The 25225-nt window shown below is 39.0% G+C and overlaps 1 protein-coding gene across 1 annotated transcript in view; it reads right to left on the reverse strand.

Annotated features, from left to right (window-relative positions):
• PFDN1 (prefoldin subunit 1) overlaps positions 1-24921 on the reverse strand; it is a 59548-nt gene extending 34627 nt beyond the window's left edge. The window contains exons 1-2 of the mRNA XM_068536000.1: positions 24812-24921; positions 22095-22261 (exon numbers count right to left, since the gene is read on the reverse strand). Of these exons, the coding sequence (XP_068392101.1) occupies positions 22095-22261; positions 24812-24844 (200 nt within the window). The 5' untranslated portion in view covers positions 24845-24921. The remainder of the gene's footprint in view (positions 1-22094; positions 22262-24811) is intronic.
• Between the last annotated feature and the right edge of the window lie 304 nt (positions 24922-25225).

Consider the following 25225-nt stretch of genomic DNA (forward strand, 5'->3'; position numbering starts at 1 on the left):
TAGAGCCCATGCTCCACAACGAGAAGCCACCACACAAAGAGAAGCCCACGCACTGCAATGAAGAGTAGCCCCCATTCGCCGCAACTAGAGAAAGCCCGCCAGCAGCAACAAAGACCCAATGCAGCCAAAAGTACATTAAAAAATTTTTTAAAAACAAATTAACAAATGTAGCAAAAATGAAACAGTTATAGATAGAGAGAACAAACAGGTGGTTGCCAGAGTGGAGGGGGGTAAGGAGAAGAAAGAAATAGGTGAGGGAGATTAAGAGGTACAAACTTCCAGTTGCAAAATAAATGAGCCAAGGGTATAAAATGTACAGTGTGGGGGGTATATTCAATAACTATGTAATATCTTTGTATGGTGACAAATCGTTAACTAGACTTACATGGTGATCATTTTGAAATACATTTTGAAATACACTTCTATACATTTTGAAATGAACCAAAATACTGAATCACTATGTTATATAACAGGAAGTAACATACACTGTAGGTCAATTACACTTCAAACACAAACACACAAACCAACTCACAGAAAAAGAGATCAGATTTGTGGTTACCAGAGGCAGGGGGTGAGGGAAGGGGAACTGGATAAAGGCAGTCAAAAGGTACAAACTTCCACTAAGACAAATAAGTACTAGGGATGTAATATAAAACATGGTAAATAAAATTGCCACTGCTGTATGTTACATATGAAGTTGTAGAGTAAATCCTAAGACTTCTCATCACAAGGAAAAAAATATTTTTTTCTATTCTTTAACTGTGTATCTATATGAGATGATGAATGTTCACTAAACTTAGGTGACAAACATTTCATAATGTACGCAAGTCAAATCATTATGCTGTGCACCTTAAACTTACACAATGCTGTTTGTCAATTACATCTCAATAAAACTGGAAAAAAAAAAAGTTTCTACAGGGGCCAAAATGAAGTGAAATCAGAAATTGTGGAAGGTAAGAAAGCAATAAATTGGTTTTCACCATGAGAGATTCTGCTGAATCCTAGAGACCTTCAGTATCCAAACAGGCACAGACACAGGAGATAAAACCTAGGCACCATCCAAAGTGAGGATGTTATTAAGAGAATCCTCAATTAAAGGGTTCCACCTTCAGTCTAAGAGTGAAAACAACAACAACAACAACTTGTCTCTCAGCATGGTAAAATAAACTTGTCTATCTATACCTTGGTAGTAAGTAAAATGAAAAAATAAAAATGTCCCCTAAGAATTTGTAACCATAAGGTGACTTCCTCATGGGTTGTGGTCCAAATTCAACCTATTAGGGAATTCCCCGGGGGTTCACTGGTTAGGACTCCACACTTTCACTACCAATGGCATGAGTTCAATCCCTGGTTGGGGAACTAAGATACTGCAAGCCACACAGCACAGCCAAAAAAAACATTAAAATAATTTTTAAAATAAAAAAATAAAAATTCAACCTATTTTATGGTCTAGAAAATCTCAAGCACAGAATTTCATTTACAGTGTTCCTAATTACATACATGACAAAGGTCAAGTAAACCTGAAGATGGGTTAATAAAAATTAAACTAAAACACAAAGAGAAAAAAAGGTGTAAAAACCAATAAAACAAACAAAACAAAAACAGGATACAGCAGGCAAGACATAAGAGACAATATTAAGTTGTCTAACATATGTGTAAGTAGAGATCCAGAACAAGAAGAAAAAAATTGGAGAAACATTTGAACAGACAATGGACAAGAATTTTCTAAAACAAATGAAAAAAAGAAGCCAAATCACAGTTCCAAGACACTCAGAGAAACCCAGACAAAAAATAAATACAACAAAACTAGATGTAACATAACCAAATTACTGAAAACTAAAACTAAAAAGAAAATCTTGAAGGCAGCCAGAAAATGACACCCTGCATTAAAACAAAGATAAGAGTTACATCAAACTTGTCACAAACTATGCAAGGAAGACAATGGAATGACATTTTCAAAATACTGACAGGCAAAAGCTATTAACCAGCATTACACACACAGTGAACATATATTTCAAAAATGAAGGAGAAATTCAAACAAAAGCTGAGAGAATTTATTCTAGCAAACATACATAAGAAATTTTAAAGGTAGTTGTTCCAGCGGAAGGAGTATGATAACATATGGCAACTTATAAAGAAAAGCACTGGAAATAGTATAAATTAAGATAAATATAAAAGACATGTTTTTCTCATTGTTAATCATTTTAAAAGATAGTTGGGACTTCCCTGGTGGCACAGTGGTTAAGAATCCACCTGCCAATGCAGGGGACACGGGTTTGATCCCTGGTCTGGGAAGATCCCACATGCCACAGAGCAACTAAGCCCGTGTGCCACAACTACTGAGTCTGCGCTCTAGAGCCCACGAGCCACAACTACTGAGCCTGCGTGCTGCAACTACTGAAGCCCACGAGCCTAGAGCCTGTGCTCCGCAACAACAGAAACCCACGCACCGCAACAAAGGGTAGCCCGTGCCCGCCACAACCAGAGAAAACCCACGTGCAGCAACGAAGACCCAATGCAGCCCAAAATTAAATAAATAAATTTTAAAATAAATAAACAAAAAAAATAAAAGATAGTTGACTGTCTAAAGCATGGGTTGGCAAACTGGCTTGCAGGCTGAATCGGTCACACTCATTTGTTTATAGAATGTCTATGGCTGCTTTCTCCCAACAATGGCAGAGTTAAGAGAGCTGTGACAGAGATCATATGGCCAGCAAAGCCAAAAATTTACTATATATCCCATTAAAAAACAAGCTTGCCAATTCATGATCTAAAGCAAAATAGTAACAATATACTGTGGACTTCAGTACATATGTAAAATGTATAACAATAAATAAGAAGAATGTAGAGATGTGAAATATAAGATGAAACGGTAATACTTTTTTTTTAATTAATAGCTACTCTATTTATTTATTTATTTATTTATTTTTAGCTGTGTTGGGTCTTCGTTTCGTGCGAGGGCCTTCTCTAGTTGCGGCAGTCTCTCCAAACCCTATGCCAGATATTCTCAATATTACAGTGATAAATACATTAGAATGTTTTGAGATTGCTGAATTAAAATATTAAATAAATTCAAATAATAAACCTAAGATGGCAGACTAGAAGGATGTGAGCTCACCTCTTCTTACAAAAACACCAAAATCACAACTTCTGACCCACTGACAAAAAAAAGTGCTGGAACCTACCAAAAAAGATTTTCTACATCCAAAGATAAAGAAGAAGCCACAATGAGACAGTAGGACGGGCACACTGTGATAAAATCAAATCCCATACCCACCAAGTGGGCAACCCACAAACTGGAAAATAATTATATCACAGAAGTTCTCCCACAGAAGTGAAAGTTCTGAACCACACGTCAAGCTCCCCAGCCTAGGGGTCTGGAAACAAGAGAAGGAGTTCCCAGAAAATCTGGCTTTGAAGGCCAGTGGGGTTTGACCACAGGAATTCCACAGGACTGGGGGAAACAGAAATTCCACTCTTGGAGGGCACACACAAGGTTTCAAGTGCACTAGGACCCAAGGAAAAAAAGCAGTGACCTCGTAAGAGCCTGGGCCAGACCTACCTGCTGGAACTGGAGGGTCTCCTGTGGAGGCAGGGAGTGGCTGTGGCTCACTGTGGGGAAAAAGACACTGGTGGGACTTCCCTGGTGGCGTGGTGGTTAAGAATCTGCCTGCCAATGCAGGGGACACGGGTTCAATCCCTTGTCCAAGAAGATCACACGTACCACAAAGCAACTAAGCCCATGTGCCACAACTACAGAGCCTGCATCCTAGGGCCCGCAAGCCACAACTACTGAGCCTGCATGCCACAACTACTGAAGCCCATGTGCCTAGAGCCCGTGCTCTGCAACAAGAGAAGCCACCACAATGAGAAGCTCACGCACTGCAATGAAGAGCAGCCCCCACTCACTAAAACCTAGAGAAAGCCCATGCGTAGCAACAAAGACCCAACACAACCAAAAATTAATTAATTAATTTTTTTTTAAAAGAAAGAAATACGGTCAAGAAGGTTTAAAAAAAAAAAAAAGACACTGGCGGCAGTAGTTCTGGGGAGTACTCATTGGCATGAGCCCTCCTGGAGGCTACCATTCTCTCACCAAGACCTGGCCCCACCCAACAACCTGTAGGCTCCAGTGCTGGGATGCTTCAGGCCAAAAAACCAACATGGCGGAAACACAGCCCCACCCATCAGCAGAAAGGGAGCTTAAAGTCTCCCTAAGCATACAGCGGCCCAATAAACACACCCCCTGACACGGCCCTGCCCACCAGAGGGACAAGACCCAGCTCCACCACCCAGTGGGCAGGAACCAGTACCTCCGACCAGGAAGACTGCACAAGCCTCTTAGCCTGATCCACCAGGGAGCAGACAGCAGAAGCAAGAACTACAATCCTGCAGCCTGTGAAACAAACCACAATCACAGATAATTAAACAAAATGAGACAGCAGAAGAATAGGTCCCAGATCAAGGAATAAGATAAAACCCCAGAAGAAAAACGAAGAATGGGAGATAGGCAATTTAACCAAAAAAGAATTCAGAGTAGGGCTTCCCTGGTGGCGCAGTGGTTGAGAATCTGCCTGCCAATGCAGGGGACACGGGTTCGAGCCCTGGTCTGGGAGGATCCCACATGCCGCGGAGCAACTAGGCCCGTGAGCCACGACTACTGAGCCTGCGCGTCTGGAGCCTGTGCTCCGCAACAAGAGAGGCCGCGACAGTGAGAGGCCCATGCACCACGATGAAGAGTGGCCCCTGCTCGCCGCAACTGGAGAAAGCCCTCACACAGAAACGAAGACCCAACACAGCCAAAAATAAAATAATAAATAAATAAATAAAAATTTAAAAAAAAAAAAAGAATTCAGAGTAATGATAGTAAAGATGATCAAGGATCTCAGAAGAAAAAATGGTGGCATGTAGAGAAGACACAAGAAATGTTTAACAAAGACCCATAAGAATTAAAAATGAACAAACAGATGAACAATACAATAACTGAAATGAAAAATACACTAGAAGAAATCAATAGCGAAGTAAATAACTGAGGCTGAAGAATGGATAAGTGAGCTGGAAGACAGAATGGTGGATATCACTGGAAGACAGAATGGTGGATATCACTGCCACGGAACAGAAAAAAGAAAAAAGAAAAAAGAAAAATAATGAGGACAGTCTCAGAGACCTCTGGGACAACATTAAATGCACAAACATTTGCATTATAGGGGTCCCGGAAGGAGAAGAGAGAAAAGGACCTGAGAAAATATTTGAAAAGGTAACAGCTGAAAACGTCCCTAACATGGGAAAGGAAACGGTCACCCAAGTCCAGGAAGCACAGAGAGTCCCAGGCAGGATAAACCCAAGCAAGAATGTGCCGAGAGACATAGTGATCAAATTGACAAAAATTAAAGACAAAGAAAAAATATTAAAAGCAAAAAGGGAAAAGCAACAAATTACATACAAGGAAACTCCCATAACGTTATCAGCTGATTTCTCAGCAGATACTCTGCAAGCCAGAAGGGAGTGGCACAATATATTTAAAGTGATGAAAGGGAAGATCCTACAACCAAGAATATTCTACCCAGCAAGGCTCTCATTCAGATTTGACGGAGAAATCAAGTTTTCCAAACAAGCAAAAGCTAATACAATTCAGCACCACCAGACCAACTTTGCAACAAATGTTAAAGGAACTTCTCTAAGCAGAAAAGGCCACTACTAGACACAAGAAAACTGAGAATAAAAAAGCCACCGGTACAGGCAAACATAAAGCAAAGCCAGGAAATCATCCACACACAAATATGACATCAAAACCAGCAATCGTGAAGACAGCACAAATGCAGAATACTGGAAATGCATTTGAAATTAAAAGACCAGTAACTAAAAACAATCTTGTTCATATATAGAATGCTATATCAAAACCTCATGGTAACCACAAACCAAAAACCTACAATAGATATACACATAAAAAAGAAAAAGCAATCCAAACACAACATGAAAGATAGACATCAAACCACAAAAGAACAGAAGAGGAAGGGAAGAAAAAAGACCTACAGGGCTTTCCTGGTGACACAGTGGTTAAGAATCCGCCTGCCAATGCAGGGGACACCGGTTCAAGCCCTGGTCCGGGAAGATCCCACATGCCATGGAGCAACTAAGCCCATGCGCCACAACTACCGAGCCTGTGCTCTAGAGCCCGCAAGCCACAACTACTGAAGCCCGTGTGCCTAGAGCCCATGCTCTGCAACAAGAGAAGCTACCCAATGAGAAGCTCACACACTGCAACGAAGAGTAGCCCCCGCTCGCCAGAACTAGAGAAAAGCCCACGTGCAGCAACAAAGACCCAACACAGCCAAAAATAAAAATAAATAAATTTTAAAAAAAAGACCTACAAAAAAAATCCGAAACAATTAACAAATGGCAATAGAAACATACATATTGATAATTACCTTAAATGTAAATGGATTAAATATTCCAACCAAAAGACACAGACTGGCTGAATGGATACAAAAACAAGACCGGTATATATGCTGTCTACAAGAGACCTGCTTCAGATCTAGGGACACGTACAGACTGAAATTGAGGGGATGGAAAAAGGTACTCCACGCAAATGGAAATCAAAAGAAAGCTGGAGTAGCAATACTCATAGCAGACAAAATAGATGTTACGATAAAGACTGTTACAAGAGACAAAGAAGGACACTACATAATGATCAAGGGATCAATCCAAGAAGAAAATATAACAATTATAAAATATATATACACCCAACACAGGAGCACCCCAATATATAAGGCAAATGCTAACAGCCATAAAAGGAGAAATCAACAGTAACACAATAATAGTGGGGGATTTTAACACTCCACTCTCATCAATGGACAGATCATCCAGACAGAAAATCAATAAGGAAACACAGGCCTTAAATGACACATCAGACATTCCATCCAAGAGCAGCAGAATATACTTTCTTCTCAACTGCACATGGAACATTCTCCAGGACAGATCACATCTTAGGCCACAAATCAAGCCTCAGTACATTTACAAAAACTGAAATCATATCAAGCATCTTTTCCGACCACAACACTATGAGATTAGAAATTAATTACAGGGAAAAAAACTGTAAAAAACACAAACACATGGAGGCTAAACAATATGTTACTAAATAATCAATAGATAACTGAAGAAATCAAAGAGGAAATCAAAAAATACCTAGAGATAAATGACAACGAAAACATGATGATCCAAAACCTACGGGATGCAGCAAAAGCAGGGCTAAGAGGGAAATGTACAGCAATACAATCTTACCTCAGGAAACAAGAAAAATCTCAAACAACCTAACCTTACACCTAAAGCAACCAGAGAAAGAAGAACAAACAAAACCCAAATAGAAGGTAAGAAATCATAAAGATCAGAGCAGAAATAAATGAAATAGAAATGAAGAAAACAGTAGAAAAGATCAATCAAACTAAAATCTGGTTCTTTGAAAAGATAAACAAAATTGATAATCCTTTAGCCAGACTCACCAAGAAAAAAAGGGAGAGGGCTCAAATCAATAAAATTAGAAATGGTAAAGGAAAAGTTACAACCACAGAAATACAAAAGATCATAAAAGACTACTACAAACAATTATTGAATATATGCCAAAAAATAGACAACTTGGAAGAAATGGACAAATTTTTAGAAAAGTACAACCTTCCAAGACTGAACCAGGAAGAAATAGAAAATATGAACAGACCAATCACAAGTACTGAAATTGAAACTGTGATTTAAAAACTCCCAACAAACAAAAGTCCAGGACCAGATGGAATTCTATCAAACATTTAGAGGAGAATTAACACCTATCCTTCTGAAACTATACCAAAAAACTGCAGAGGAAGGAACACTCCTAAGAATCTGAAAAAAATGAATATATGTATATGTATAACTGAATGACTTTGCTGTACACCTGAAACTAACAATATTGTAAATCAACTATACTCCAATAAAATTTTTAAAATAAATAAATAAGTAAACTCAAAGATATAGCAATAGAACTACCAAGACAAAGCAGTGCAAGAAAAAAAAACAGGAAATAAAAAAGAAATGAGGGGCTTCCCTGGTGGCGCAGTGGTTGAGAATCTACCTGCCAATGCAGGGGACACAGGTTCGAGCCCTGGCCTGGGAGGATCCCACATGCCGTGGAGCAACTAGGCCCGTGAGCCACAACTACTGAGCCTGCACATCTGGAGCCTGTGCTCCGCAACAAGAGAGGCCGCGACAGTGACAGGCCCCCGCACCACGATGAAGAGTGGCCCCCGCTCCGCGATGAAGAGTGGCCCCTGCTTGCAGCAACTGGAGAAAGCCCTCGCACAGAAACGAAGACCCAACACAGCCAAAAAAAATTAATTAATTAATTAAAAAAAAAAGAAATGAGGACTTCCCTGGTGGCGCAGTGGTTAAGAATCCGCCTGCCAATGCAGGGGACACGGGTTTGAGCCCTGGTCCAGGAAGATCCCACATGCCGCGGAGCAACTAAGCCCGTGTGCCACAACTGCTGAGCCTGCGCTCTACAGCCCACAAGACACAACTACTGAAGCCTGCACGCCTAGAGCCTGTGCTCCACAACAAGAGAGGCTACTGCAATGAGAAGCCCGCACACCACAACAAAGAGTGGCCCCCGCTCACCGCAACTAGAGAAAGCCCACGCACAGCAACGAAGACCCAACGCAGCCAAAAATAAAATTAAAAAAAAAAAAAAAAAAGGGACCTGCCTGGTGGCTCAGTGGTTAAGAATCCGCCTGCCAATGCAGGGGACACGGGATCGAACCCATGTCCGGGAAGATCCCACATGCCATAAAGCAACTAAGCCCGCACACGACAACTACTGAAGCCTGTGCGCCCCAGAGCCCACATGCCACAACTACTGATCCCATGTGCTGCCACTACTGAAGCCCCCGCGCCTAGAGCTCGTGCTCCACACCAAGAGAAGCCACCACAATGAGAAGCCCATGCACTGCAACAAAGAGTAGCCCCTGCTCACCGCAACTAGAGAAAGCCCATGCACAGCAACAAAGACCCAATGCAGCCAAAAAAAAAAAAAAAAGAAGAAATGAGCTATCAAGCCATGAAAGGACATGAAAAGACATGGAGGAAACTTAAACACATATTGTTAAGTGAAAGAAGCAAGTAATGAAAAATGCTTTTTTACTCTGTATGATTTCAAACATATGACATTCTAGAAAATGCTGAACTATAGAGAAATAAAAAGATGAGGGGTTTGGGGAGGGAAGGATGAATATGTGGAGCATAGAGGATTTGGGAGACAGTGAAACTGTTCTGTATGATAAAGTAATGGCAGATACAAAACATTATACATTTGTCAAAACCCATAGAACTGTACAAAAAGTGAATCCTAATATAAACTATGGAACTTAGTTAATCATAATGTATCAATATTCCTTCAATTGTAACACATATACTACACAAATGCGAGATATAAAAAGAGGAAGAAACTGGGGAGGGGGAATGTGAGAGCTCTCTGTACTTTCTGCTCAATTTTCTTGTAAACCTAAAACTTATGCTCTAAAAAAGAAAGTCTATTAATTAAAGCAAACAAACAGGTTGGGGACATGTTAAAGGGGTACAGGAGACAACCTGAAACAAATCTATAGAACACAGCATGCTCAAATACAAACTCTGAGTGATGCTGCTGCATCTTAGTACGATCCTATTCATGTTCCCCTCATCAACTCCTATATTCATAAACCCCTCTTCTCTTCCAGTACCCATAGTACAAGCATTATGCAGGCTCTGGGCTAAGCTATTTGTACCCAAAGTCCCTCTGAGAACTCATTTATTTTCAAGGCTTCAACCTGGCTAATGACTCTCAAAATATCATCAACCCCTATCACCTACACTATCATCTAATGGTCATTTCTACTTGTATGTTCCACATCTCCTCAAATTCAGCATGTCCCAAATTAAACTCATTTTATCTACCCATACCAACATTCCCTACAGTTTCCCCATTTCAATTTCAGTCTCTATCAGTGATATCACCACTTGCCCACTCACCTAAGTCCCAAACCTGCAGCTATTCTCTGTGTCCCCATATTCCCAATTTATCTCTAAGGCTCATTACTTTCTTTCATACTCACCCTCTTTCCTCTCCATCCCACTTCTGCCACCTTACTTTCTGCCCTTATTACTGTACTCCTGAATTACTTCAAGAACTTCCTACCTGTACTCCCTGATTAAACTCCCTAATTCATCTTAAATATTTTACCCAGTTTTCATGTAGCTAGCCCTGAACTGTTGGTCACTCCAATGATTGTTTTTGATGATTTTAGCAGACGCTATTGGTTGGCTACCCAGTATCTGTTCCTCTTACTTTGTTGTCAGAGCCCCAATTTTCTTTGGGTAGCCTGCACTGTCAAGAGACTCAGGGAGGTGAATCCTGTGGTAAATCTTGATTGGTCTTACCCAATCATGGAAGTTCCATCCCCCAAGATTTAAGCCAAGCATGTAGCTCAGTTCTTGTCATGAAATGTGAGAGGTGGTCCTTTTGAAGACTTCTGGGAAAGATTTCTTTGCTCCCACAAAAGTGACACAAAACACATGATACTTTCTAACTCTGGAGGTTGTCACATCTGAATGAAATCCTTGGAACTCCTGCAACCAATCTGAAGATGACGCTGGCAAACACAGGGAGGAGGGCAGAGGCAAGAGTACTTAAAGAAGTGGAATTAAAGCCCAATATACAGTCCCTGAGGAGGACTGATATGCACAACATGGATAAATCTTGGAAGTACTATGCTTAATGAAAAAAGCCACAAAAGGAGTACATATGATAATGATTCTATTTATATATCCCATATGAAGTTCTAAAATAGACAAAATTAATCTACAGTGACAGAAATCAGATTATCAGTTGCCTAGAGCAGGATCTGGGGGAGTGGAGGACTGACTTGGAAAAAGCAATAAGGAACATTTTAGAGTGATGAAAATGTTCTATATCATGATTGGAGAGGTGGTTACATTTGTCAAAACTCATCCAACTCTACTCTTAGAATGAATGCATGTTACTATATATAAGTTATAGCTCAATAAAGCTGACTTAAGAAAGATACATAATTAGTACTATAGTAGGCCAGATGGTTATATGTGCCAGAGGAAAAATAAAGCCAAAAAACAGAGCATACAAGAGGCAAGTAGATGGGAGGTGGAAGTATGTATATACTACTTTTAAATAGGATGGTCATACCCAGCAATCCCATTACTGGGCATATAGCCAGAGAAAACCATAATTCAAAAAGACACATGCACCCCAATGTTCACTGCAGCACTATTTACAATAGCCAGGTCATGGAAGCAACCTAAATGCCCATCAACAGACGCATGGAGAAAGAAGATGTGGTACATATATACAATGGAATATTACTCAGCCATAAAAAGGAACAAAACTGGGTCATTTGCAGAGACGTGGATGGATCTAGAGACTGTCATACAGAGTGAAGTAAGTCAGAAAGAGAAAAATATCATATATTAATGCATATATGTGGAACATAGAAAAATGGTACAGATGAACCAGTTTGCAGGGCAGAAATAGACACACAGATGTAGAAAACAAACGTATGGACACCAAAGGCGGAAAGTGGTGGGGGGGATGGTGGTGGTGAGATGAATTGGGAGATTGGGATTGACATATATACACTATTATGTATAAAACAGATAACTAATAAGAACCTGCTGTATAAAAAAATAAATAAAATTTAAATGATAAAAAAATAAACAGGGCTTCCCTGGTGGCACAGTGGTTAAGAATCCGCCTGCTAATGCAGGGGACAAAGGTTCGAGCCCTGGTCCAGGAAGATCCCACATGCCGTGGAGCAACTAAGCCCGTGCGCCACAACTACTAAGCCTGCGCTCTAGAGCCTGAGAGCCACAACTACTGAGCCCACGCGCCACAACTACTGAGGCCCGCACACCTAGAACCTGTGCTCTGCAATGAGAGAAGCCACCGCAATGAAAAGCCTGCACACCGCAAAGAAGAGTAGCCCCCACTCACAACTAGAGAAAAAGCCCGCGTGCAGCAACGAAGACCCAATGCAGCCAAAAATAAATAAATAAATAAATAAATAAATTTAAAATAAATAAATAAAATGAATAAATAAATAAGGTGGTCATAAAAGAGTGGATATATTGTATATGTATAACTGATTCACGTTTCCGTACAGCAGAAAGTAACACAACATTGTAAATCAACTATACTCCAATAAAAAAAGATTTTAATATATTAGTAAATAAATAAATAAATAAATAGGGTGGCCATGAAGGCCTCAATGCCTATTTAGTAAAGACCAGAAGGAAGAGAAGGTATAAGCCATACAGACATCTGGAAGAAGGTGGCTTCATTCAGAAAACCCAGAAAATACAAAAGCCCTTGTCTTTTTCTCTGATAAAATGTAAAAGTCATCTGAAGATTTTGACTAGAGTGATCTGAATTTTGTTTTAAAAGAGTCACTCTGGCTGCTCAGTTGAGAACAGCTATAAAGTGTAAGGATAGAAGCAGGGAGCCCAATTAGGAGGCAACTGCAATCCAATGATAGTTTAGACCAGGGTGGTAACAAGCAATGTTCAGATTCTGGGCAAAATTTAAAGATAGAGTCTTTGCTAATGGACTGAACGTAAGACTGAAAGAGAGGAGTCAAGGATGACTCCAAGGGACTTCCCCAGTGGTCCAATGATAAAGAATCCGCCTTCCAACGCAGGGGACATGGGTTCGATCCCTGGTCAGGGAACTAAGATTCCACATGCCATGGGGCAACTAAGCCCACGCGCCGCAACTACTGAGCCCTCACACCTCAACTAGAGAACCTGCATGCCGCAAACTACAGAGCCCATGCACTCTGGAGCCCACGAGCCACAACTGGAGAGAAGCCCAAGCACTGCAATGAAGATCCCACGTGCCACAACTAATACCCAAGGCAGCCAAAAAAAAAAGGATGACTCCAAGATTTGAAAGAGCTGGAAGGATAGAAAAGCCATTTGTGGGACTTCCCTAGTGGTCCAGTGGGTAAGACTCCGCGCTCCCAATGCTGGGGGCCTGGGTTCGATCCCTGGTCGGGGAACTGGATCCCGTATGCCGCAATTAAGAATTTCGCATGTCACAACTAAAGATCCCGCATGCCACAACTAAAGATCCCACATGCCACAACGAAGATCCCGCATGCCGCAACTAAGACCCAGCATAGCCTAAATAAATAAATAAATAAATAATAAATAAATATTAAAATTGTTCCCCTCCCTCCAACCATCATTCCAACTGCCTTAAAAAAAAAAAAAAAAAAAAAAAAGAGAAAGAAAAGCCATTTGCTGAAATGAGAAAGACTGAAGGAGGAACTGGTTAATTTGTAACTAATGAGAATTTTATTTTGGTCAAGTCAGTTTTGAGATGCCTATTAGACCATCAAATGTAGATGTAAAGGAGGCAGGCGGATATATGCAAGTTGGGAGTTCAGGAAGGGTTCTAACCTAAGATAAAACTCTGGGAGTTGTCAGTATATAAAAAAGCATTTAAAGAGATAAGCCTGGATGAGATCACTAAGAAACTGAGTATATACAAGAAAAGAGAAAAAAATCCAAAGGCTGAGCTGAGCCCAAGATCAATCTAATATTTGGAAACGGGAAAGAAAAGGAAACAGTAAAGGAGACTGAGAAGGAATGGCCAGCTAAATAGGAGGAAAACCAAGAGGTGGTATCCTGGAAGCCACAGGAAGAAAGTGCATCAAGGAAAGAAAGATAAACTGGACTAAATGCTACTTACTGATAAGTCAAGTAAGATGAGGATTGGGAATTCACTATAATTATTTAAAAAATCATGGTCCCTTCAGGAACCCAATTCCATGTAAACATTCCTTGTTCTAGATGAGTAACTCACATACTGATAGGTTCAATCTGTACTAATTAAAAATCACTGTGAAAAAAAAAAAAATCACTGTGTATTTTTAAATCAAACTATTACTCTTGAAATAGAAACAGTAGTATGTTAATCTATTTTAAACATGACATTTATTTTTGGTCACTACTTGGTATTCTAAGCATTCTGGTAAATAATCACCTCTGATGTTTACCACTTTCACTCTGGCCTCATCAAACCCCAAACATTTCCACACATAAGCATCAAGCTATGCTACAACTTTTTCCAAGATGTGATCTTTATTTTACTAGTAGGTTAAAATATAACATTGGATAAACGAGAACCAATGGATAATAAAAAATTACTATCCAATGAGTACTGAAGGACACAAACAGAATACTCTTGGTACAAAAGCAGAAAGTCACAGAGAAATATAAATATATTTTGGCACAGTGCAAAAGACTCAGACACACACATACAGGATGCATCTTGTGGTCCAAATCTTTTTACCCTGAGCCAAACAATGTAAAAGGCTTGGCTTAGGGCAGTCATGCTCTTATCTATTTAGAGATACATTTTCAGTACTGGGCTCCTGCTGCTGTGCAAATTTTGATATAAGAATATTCTAGTCCTCTTCAAAGCCAAAGGGATAGTGTCTTCCAAGTAATCTGGTCCATTTCAAGGTAACTGATCTTAGAACAAGAGTTGATAATGTGAGTTTCTGGCCAGAACAATGAGATAACATTCTCCCAGACATGTCCATTCAAACCTGAAGTCTAAAATTAAAGTGGGTATACATTCTTCACAAAACCACAGGCACTAATGGTACATGCAACACACTGCAATCCTAATTATTCCATCTGGGCAAAGGATATTTGCAATTCACAGCAATTCCTGATAGAAGTAATAAGAAAGAAAAGAATACCAATAAGTCATTATCAAGTGTGTATTCATGTATATGGACTGACTCTTACCTTTTAAGTCAATATTTTTTCTGAGTTCCTTTTGGGTGTTTCATTAAGCAGACTATGTCCCTTGACATGAACATGTCAGTCCTCTCTCAAACAGATTAGATAGCAAGTTGTTCCTAAATTTGCCACTATGAGATAAGTGGCAGCTAAAATCACAAAATTCTTGGTACAGCTTAAAATTGATTGTTTTTCACTTCAGAGAAATTCAGCCAGAGTTAAGTCAGTTACAGCACCCAAATCCCCAATGACAAAGTAACAAAGTTCAAGATTACTGCTACCTTTATTTTTATTTACATAGGAACAACAAGGTAATTTTTTTCACCCTTCCCTCAGTTAACTACATTAATTCTTGCTTATCACCAATTGGAATACACTGCACTATCCTCTTGTGTTGTTGATTAATTGCTACTTTCATGCAACAAAAGCAGATCAAAAAAAAAAATGTCAGGCCTTTTGATGTCAGGAAATGCACAAGGAAACTCCTCCAAGTAATGGTAACAAAATGAATCAATTACATTTAAACAAGTTCTAGCCTAAACTAAGCAACCCTACAACAGACACATTAAATAAAAATTTTATTTCAGCATGTTTGTATATCCCAAGGTAAGTGTAACAGACTTCTTTTTCTTTTCTTATAATAAACTCCTAATTGACACATTTTTGAAATTAATTTCCTGTGTTTCAGTGAGATTGTTTGGATTCTGGAGAACATGGGAGGGCAAGAAGGGAAAGAATTATTAACAGTATTCTTCTGCAGAAGAAAAATGGCTATGTAATTCCTACGCAAATGTTTGTTAACTTCCCCTGACATAAAACCAGTGATGTCATTCTACACAGCAGTAAGCACAGTTATAACGAACACCGAGTTTTTAAATCACTGACAGCTTACAGAAATTAAGAACATTACTCAAAAATCTCCTCTCCCTAGAGTACCACACCTGTGGAAGAGGAGACTATGCCCAGCTGGGGTTATATACATACTCAGCATCAACAAAACTGAAGTCATTTTTCCCTGCACAACAGGAAAAGTTGTTTTTTTCCCCCTTAGGACTCTGAGCAATGAAAGCCATGACTTTATATGGCTCTGTATAAAAACACAAGAAGGCTGGATCACATTCTATTAGGAAAAGCGGCTCAACATCAAAACTCCTCTTCCTTTAAAATAAAACCTAAAAAAATGACTAAGAAAATTTCTTCCTACCTTTGAAAATTATTTTATCTTTGCTTCATTTTCTCTACTGTAAACTACAGATTAATACTTTCAAAGAGAGTATAAGGAGCTTATAAATTCGAATTTGCTGTGTGGCTCTCACACCAAAAGTAGTCTGCATTTTTTTTTCTCCTACAGTAAGCATTAAATAAAATATCTAAACTTGGTTCTAGTGAGAAAAACAATATAAACCATTATTACTATAGTATCAATAATACTTAATATTTACTACACCAAGATTTGTTGTTTACTAGGAATGAAATATAGTACAACTATATCTTCAGCTTTAAAATTACCTCGAGGGGCTTCCCTGGTGGCGCAGTGGTTAGGAATCTGCCTGCCAATGCAAGGGACAAGGGTTCGAGCCCTGGTCTGGGAAGATCCCACATGCTGCAGAGCAAATAAGCCCGTGTGCCACAACTACTGAGCCTGCACTCTATAGCTCGCCAGCCACAACAACTGAAGCCCGCACGCCTAGAGCCTGTGCTCCGCAACGAGAAGCCACAGCAATGAGAAGCCACCGCAATGAGAAGCCCAAGCACCGCAATGAAGAGTAGCCCCCACTCGCCGCAACTAGAGAAAGCCCGTGTGCAGCAACAAAGACCCAACACAGCCAAAAATAAATAAAATAAAAATTTTTTTAAATTTTAAAAATTGTAAATAAATAAAATTAAAATGACCTTGAATTGACTGGAATACCAACTCTACATCAACATGAAATTGTAAAATGGTTGCAAAACTTGAGGTAGCATGATTATACATACCCCTTTTGATTAATATTTAACATAACTAAACCTAGAGCAACTGCAAATGTTTCACCTTGGCTTTTCTAAATGTCACAACTCAAATTACAAGTCAACATTCAAATTAACAATTAAAATCACAACAAAACCAACATAACATTTTAAACAAAGGGCAGTTCAACCAAACTGTCACAAAGAGTTCAGATTTTTTACATCCTAATCAGCTGAAAAGTTGCTCGATTATTTAGATTTTTTTAAAAATTTTGTTACCTATCAGAAATATACCTACTGTTTTCATTTTCTACCTGTGCCACATTTATCTTAAATTTTATACTTCTGGATCTTTCAACCATTAGAGATCAACCATCAAATTACTTCAAGAAGTAGAAATAGCAACACTGCTCCCGAACAGCAATTTCTGCATTGCTAGACACTTATCTAGTTGGTAGATTTATACCATTGTTCATTCTTAGTTCCTTAAATGTAAAAAAATATCCACAGAATGGTGGCATACCTCTAAATTAGTTTAAATATGGTACAAAGTTATTTTTAGTTAGGTTCAAGTTTTAAAAAGGCACTAATCATTCTTCTCAAAGGCTAATCTACTCAAGTTCCTCCCATATTAAAATAATAAAAAGCCCCAAACATTTCCACACATAAACATCAAGCTATGCTACAACTTTTGGAAAGAAGAAATGTTATTTATGTAATGTTCAAGCACAAGGATATTAGAATAATGGACCTAATACCAAATCAGGGTCTGGATCATACCTATTGTTAATAAAAATAAATTTGACCTTTATTCTGATGATGGGCCTTTCAAACACCAGCATGACTAAATGTCATTTATGTGTTCTTTCAAATGTAATTCTAATTTTTAAAAATACTCTTATCTTCTACTATGCAAAGGAAAAAGGAAGAAAACTCCCATAAACGATTACAAGCTGGTTCTTATTCATGAAAAAAAAAAATACAAGAAACATTCATGTAATATTTATTTGAGATCTGTTCCCTCCTTGCATGCTAGAAAGATGAAGACAAACACTTCCAACTATTCAGACAGATCATTCCACAGTTGTAACTTTCATCATAGTTCTTAAAGCGGTATGGTGAGGTCAGCTCACAAACAGCTTAAGTAGCAAAACTAGAAATTGGTGGTAGTAGTATCAGGCTACATAACAGCCTCTCCAAAGAATATGAAGTAAGAGAACTAAAATGTGCTGGCAACATGCCAAGAGACTGGATAGAATATAGCTTTGAGCAATGAATATGCAGAGCTTACAGTATATAGCAATTCATCATCTCTTACCCCGTAGCTTGATTTTCCTTGTTTTAAACCAAAAATAGCCATATATAAGGGGTATTTAACAGTACCAGTTTTCTCCATGCTTAATGACTGGGAAAGGCATCTGGGCTTGAAATGACTTGGTAACCTAAATACACACCCTAAAATGAAAAATCTGACTTCCATCCTATGTGAGGATGAGTAAGGTAAAATATACAATTGTATTGATATTATTCTGCACAGAATAGCTTTTATTCTCCAAAAATTATACTGCCCTCAGCATAATCCTAAGGCTTGGGTTTTTCTATATTGTCAGTTCTATCTCTGCAACTGGTTGACATGTAGAATTTGTCAACCTTCTCAACAGATTTAATAAAGAATTAATTCTGTCAGATCAAAGGACATAATTTTGGTCAGAAACAATTCCTTTGACCTTAGTCAAAATATATGTTACTTTTAAAATTTCACCTTTATTGAATCATATATTTTAAAAGCATAATAAACTCCAATTCTTAAGTCTCTGACACTTCCTAAACATTTTCTTTCTAAAGAACCAAAAGAAAATGTGGTTATTTTAGGCGAGAGAATCATATTCAATTCAAATCCACACGCATTTAACACCTATTTTGTGCCAGACATTATACTGAGAACTGAGGAAACAAAGATAAATATGTATATGGTCTCACAGAGCTGACAATCTAGTTGGGAAAACCAGACCATTTCAAACTCAATCAAGTTCTGCCCCCTACCCTCATACTGCCACCCACGTGCTCTACTAGCTAGAGGAACAAAAGCTCTGGTATCCTCCAGGAAAGTGTAAGTAAATCTGCCAGGCAAGATGAAAAAATCTTCAGAGAAGATAAGCTACATCTTGAAAGATGAGAATTTCACAAGGGAAAGTGGGATACTGCAGGCCAAGAAGGACAGAAGGAGCAAAATCAAGAAAGCACAAAAACATGGCATGCGTGAGGAAACCCATGTGGCAAGGGTAGGGATAACAATTTTGGGTACATGTGCTACTACTCTTCTACCCTCAGCCCATGACAGACCTCACTGATCAGTTAAAGCATGTTTAAGTCCACATGAGACTCAAACTCCTTCTCAACAGATAACTCAAAACCAATGGAAGGAGGCAAGTCCATGAGATGAAATTTATGTGCTATCCTCAGCCTGGGAAGAGAAAGTGGTGGGATTTGAGGCTAGAAGGGTAAATTAAGAACAGATTATGAATGACCGTGAATGCTAGGCGAACAAGTTTAGATTTTATTTCGTGGGCAACCAAGGGTGAACAGAGGATTTTATGAGAAATAATGACATGATCAACTCTGGCAGATGTCTGGCAGATGTGCGAAGAAAGCTTTGGACCAACAGAATAAAGGCAGAAAGAACAGTTTAAGAAGCTATACCTTCGGGACTTCCCTGGTGGCGCAGTAGTTAAGACTCCATGCTCCCAATGCAGGGGGCCCAGGTTCAATCCCTGGTCAGGGAACTAGATCCCACATGCAAGCCGCGACTGAGAGTTCGCATGCCATAACTAAGGAGCCCACTGGCCGCAACTAAGGAGCACACGTGCCACAACTAAAGGAGCCCTTGAGCCGCAACTAAGGAGCCTGCCTGCCGCAACTAAGACCCGGCACAACCAAACAAATAAATTAAATAAATATTAAAAAGAAGAAAGAAGCTATAGCTTCTCAGTCCAGGCAAGACACAATGAAGCTTGCCTTCTTAGTCCAGGCAAGATGCAATGAGGCCTGAATTTCAGCAATGGCAAAAATCTATTGCAGGTTCTAAAACAAAAATGTAATGTTTTAGATTTCATAATTCTTGGTGCCTTTTTTTTTTTTTTATAACTTTATTTATTTATTTTTGGCTGCATTGGGTCTTCGTTGCTGCGCACCAGTTTTTCTCTAGTTGTGGCGAGCAGGGGCTACTCTTCATTGCAGTGCGCGGGCTCCTCACTGCGGTGGCTTCTCTTGTTGCGGAGCATAGGCCCTAGGCGTGCGGGCTTCAGTAGTTGTGGCACGCCAGCTCAGTAGTTGTGGCTCATGGGCTCTAGAGCACAGGCTCAGTAGTTGTGGCACACGGGCTTAGCTGCTCCATGGCATGTGGGATCTTCCCAGACCGGGCTCGAACCTGTAACCCCTGCATTGGCAGGCGGATTCTTAACCACTGAGCCACCAGGGAAGCTCCTAATTCTTGGTTTTAAAACAAGTTTGAGAAAAATTAGTATTCTAATTAGAATTCCCTAATAATACTCAAAAAGGAAAAGAAAAGACAAATTAAGGTAAACACTAGAATTAAAGAAGTGAATCACAATTCAAAATTACTCAAGACTATAAATCCAGAAATAGATATTTCAGGTTTAGCATCAAGAAAGAGAACATCCTCATGACCAGACTAATACTCAGCAAGTCTTTTCTTCCTGAGGGCACTAATACTCTAGCCAACAACAAACACTACTTACCTTACATGCCCTTACAAATCCCAGTGAGATGCAGAAAGAACAAAAGTCAAATTTAAAACCATATCTCAGCCTTTAAACTCTAAAATTCTTTGTGAATACAACCCATATGTAGCACTCTGGGCAGAATGCAAAAAAAGCAACCTCCTATCATTTCTGCAGAATGTTTAATAAATGAAAGTATTCTAATTAAAAATTAAAACTTCACTGTAGATCAAAAGGCCAAAGAGAAAGTTTTTCTGTTTTGGAAAAAGAAATTCTTTAGCTGTTGCAAACAAAGGCTAATGTAATGATGTGAAATCCAGGTGCAACATATAAACAAGCATGCTAGAAAAGTTAGCATTACTGTTTTAAGACCTAAGGATATTCAAACTAAAGATAAAATTATCCTGTAGTGAATGCCAACAATGCACTTCATACTACATAGACACATATTCAAGGGTTCTACTTTGTTCTCATCCCAATTCTTTTGTGTCCCAGTAACAAACTCTCAAATTGGGATTATCTTCCTTTTAAAACAAGCTAAAATGAAAAACATGAACTCCAGCAATAAAATTTATTTGTGGTAATTGTTTATTCTGAGAAAGCAAATCAGATGAACAGTTTATCATCATCAATCTCTTTTCCAGAAAGATATGGATTAGCTAGTCATGAGCAGGGTCTATTTCTCATGATGTCATTCTAAAGTCATCACTAAATGTTACACATGCCATGCTTCCTTCAAATCAATCACAAAACAAGTCATCCTAGACTGAGGTCAAATTCCTTTCCAACTAAAAGAGCTCCAAACTTAAGTAATGGTCCACTTACTAAGTAATACTCAGAGACCAAATTCCAGAAAAACCCTCCTCCTGTACCTCCCCCACCTAAAAAAAAAAAAAAAAAATTAGTCTCCTTTTAGCTCAGTGTAATGGAATGTGACCTGTAGTTAAGGGGTTTTCCATTCCTATTTACTGCTTAGAGAACATGAAGCAGATCTATTCTCTCTCAGAAGGGTAATGTATTTTTTAAAAAGAAAAAAAGTGAAGTGTAGGGGGTTAATCATAATTAGAACAAACAAAAGGTAAGGTGATTTACTAGATTTCTCATGTTTGACAGAATGAGTACGTTTAAATCACAACTGAATGTTTATTTTTATTTTACAACCTGATCAGACATCTAAAAGATTTATGATTTGTGTGACTACTAATAACTAGGTAGGGAAGGGGAGGTTAAAACTACAACTACTTAAATAAATCTTCACACATGAAACTACTATAAACATCTTTTCACAACAAATCATATCTTTATCATTGAAGTTACACACTTAAGTACCTAAGCATAGAGAGAAGAACAGGGAATAAATATTTTTAAAATGTACTTCACAGTTTAAAATTAAACACATCTATCTAGAGTTCAGTTTCTCATTTTTAAAAAAAAGAAGATATTTGACTAGATGATCTTTAAAGCTACTATGATACTTTAACACAAGTTGTAAAGTGAACAAATTCTATGATTTAATTCAGACAAACCTCTTTCAAGGTAACCCCCTTAAGGATATACTTTACTTACATTCTTCCTACACCTTCATACATGTTAGTCTCATCTACCAAAGTCATAATCTCTGTATCTGTAAGATGTGCATGCTTTTTCGTTCTGTTTAGCTGTTCAATCTGTATGTCTGCAAGCTTCACCTTCTGTTGAGTGTCAATAACTTTGGCTTGAAGCTCTGTGAAGGCCTAAAAAATAAGTCCGTGATTTAGTAGGTGCAACATTTTACAGGAAACATTTAAGTCAAATCTAAATATATTAAAATAAAGTCTGCTAACCAGAGACAAAGCTGTGAAATTTACCACACAAACATCAATAAAAATCAATATAATTGTAAACAATCAAGCCACTATGCTAAATACATTTGACTCTTGAACAATTCGGTGATTAGGGGCACTGACCCTCCGTGCAATTGAAAATCCAAGTATAATTTATAGGTGGCAGTTCCTATACAGCAGTTCCTCTGTATCCTTGGTTCTACATCTGTGGATTCAACCAACTACACATCGTGTAGTACTCTAGTATTTTCTATTTTTAAAAATCTGCATACAACTGGATCCCCGCAGTTCAAACCAGTGTTGTTCAAGGGTCAACTGTACTGAATTTACTCAGTCCTCAGAAGATGCAACCTATATGAAGCAGAACAAAGGTAAATAATAACCATATCAAGTAGCAGGTATCCAAGGAGTAATAAAAGCACTAAATGCAACAGTCAGAGGATGAAACCCAGAGATCCAAAACAAGAAACATAAATGTAACAACTCACTACATCTGTATTACACAACTAGGTGTAAAGTACTTTCCCACATTTGTTTGAAGTATTAACATGTGAATATTAATATGAGAATACTGACAGATATAATAAATGTCTCATTTACTCTTTTCAATAATCCTGAGTTAGGGATGGCAGTTTCACCACCACAGTTTACAAATTAACTATATGTTTTAAAGAGATATAAATGACTTGCACAGGGCTGAACAACTACTAGGTGGAAAAGCAAGTACTTAAATCCATTTCTTCTGACCTCTAGTTCAGGAATCTTTCTATTCTACTATCTACAGTAATATTCAGAAAATGAATATTTTAAGAGAAAGACAAAAAGAATTTCAAAGCATTGGTAGAAGAATTGCATCATGATCTTCATACGCACATACCAAGCCAAACTTGACACTTGAGTACCCTTACTCAAAGATAAAAGGTTCTTGGATACTCATGAAGTGCCTAGAATGACGTTCACATGCTCTCAAATTTATGCCTTAATAATAACATTTGCGGCTGCAATACACAGCAAAAGCTACTACTTAATTTTTATTCTCACTTTGTTCTCACCTACTAGTAAGGTTTCAAAAGATTCATTTTGGGGGAGAGGAAGTGCCTAAAGTTTCCTAATAGTCTCCACCTGCCGCCACCGCCACCCCCGCCCCCGCCCAAAAAAAACCTTATAAAGATATTAGAAGACCTTTACACAAGTTTTTTTTTTCAGTTAATTTCATTGGTTGTCAAAACTACCCAATTTAAGTCTGTAATCATTTTCTCAGTTTGCATTCACTGTCCACAGGTTTCCTAGCAACAAATTCAAATAATACTGAGGGGTAAGTCCATTCACAGCTGTACTCTATTGTTAGCTCTTTCACTAAACTCTAACTTAAATTTGAACTTTTAACAGAAAAAAAAGGTAAACTTTTATAACATTTTAAGACACAGTTTGCTAAGGAAGCTAGTATATTGTTAATGCTAAGATATTACAGCACTAGAGACCACATAAGGACTAAAGGTACAAGTTTCAAACAAGAAGCAAGACACACACACACACATAAATCTCAGAGCAATAATAAACAGCTTCATTTATTAGGTGGAAAAGCTATTTCAGCTGTCCTATTTCTTATGCAGAGGTTGACCAGGAGACAGCCTTAAGTAAGATTTGCTCTTCTAATGAACCTAAACTAATGGTCAAAAGGTGGGAAGTAAGGCAGAGAATACTGGATTCTAGTCCCAACCTTGGTCTGAGTCTTTTCTGAAACTGTTTCCTTTTCTAGAAAAGTATAGGTTTAAAGTGGGTCAAGTCTAGGAATCCCGACAACTCTTAAGCTGCGAAAACGTTCCTGAGTAACAACACATTTATAGGCAATTGTTTGAAAAGAGAAACCCAATTCCTTCTGATACCGATATTATCTGGAAAACTTTCTTTTTTGACAAGTCTTTAAAAACGGGGGCGGGGGGGGGGGGGAGCTGAGACCAAAGCCCTAAGATGAACACTGCTATGAGAATACCTAACTGAACCGTATGTAGCGACCTTACAAGGTATGGGATTGAAGAAGTGGCCTAAAAACACAGGTTGGACTTGGATTTTTTCAAAGCAAATTAGAATGCAGAATTAGATGCCTCAGCTCGGGCAGCCGTCTCAAAGGGCTCCAGCTGGAAACGCTCACTTCAGGCCTCACTATGGAACTGAAAACTCCAAGCTCAACGAAGGTCTCTGGAACTCGGAACAAGGGAACAGAGCAGCTATCGGCCCATCAGACTTAACCAGGCCCAGCGCAACCGGCTCTTACCCAGCAAAGAGCAGCTCGCCCCCGACTCCAACCTAAAGAGACCCTGTCCCGCCTTAGGACTCTGGGAAACCATTCCCCATTTCCCTGGAGCCTTCCGCAGGACTCGAGTCTCACTCGATATTCTTGTCCACAGTCCCCTTAGCTTCCAAAGAAAAAGTCTCTGCCTGCTCAAGACCCTCTTTTACCTTCTTCAACTCCAAATCCACGGGGGCCGCCATCTTGCTTCACTCCTGCGCCTGCGCAGTGGGAGAAAGCCGGAAAGAGGATGGAGGAAGGGCGCTCCTTGAAGGTTTGATTTCCCCCTTCCTTCTGCGCCTGCGCATGAGTCTGGCTGATCGGTTTTCCAACCTTCTCCAGCGCTGGCAACCCCTGAAATATCCAGGATTCCGATTCAGAGTACATCTTCCCCACGTGACCTATAGGCCTGCCCTGTTTCTCCACATCCTTCCAAACACAGCACAACGCGCAGATTTCGTGTATGGGTTTAAGCATTTTGACAAATAGCTTAATTTGTGCTGCTAAATTGAGATGTATGTAGATCAGGCCAAAACCCCTTAAGTCATTCATGCTTTCGGCGAGTCCCTGTGCTGTCAGGCGTG

Source organism: Eschrichtius robustus, chromosome 2, assembly GCF_028021215.1.
Source record: "Eschrichtius robustus isolate mEscRob2 chromosome 2, mEscRob2.pri, whole genome shotgun sequence".
Lineage (NCBI taxonomy): Eukaryota > Metazoa > Chordata > Mammalia > Artiodactyla > Eschrichtiidae > Eschrichtius > Eschrichtius robustus.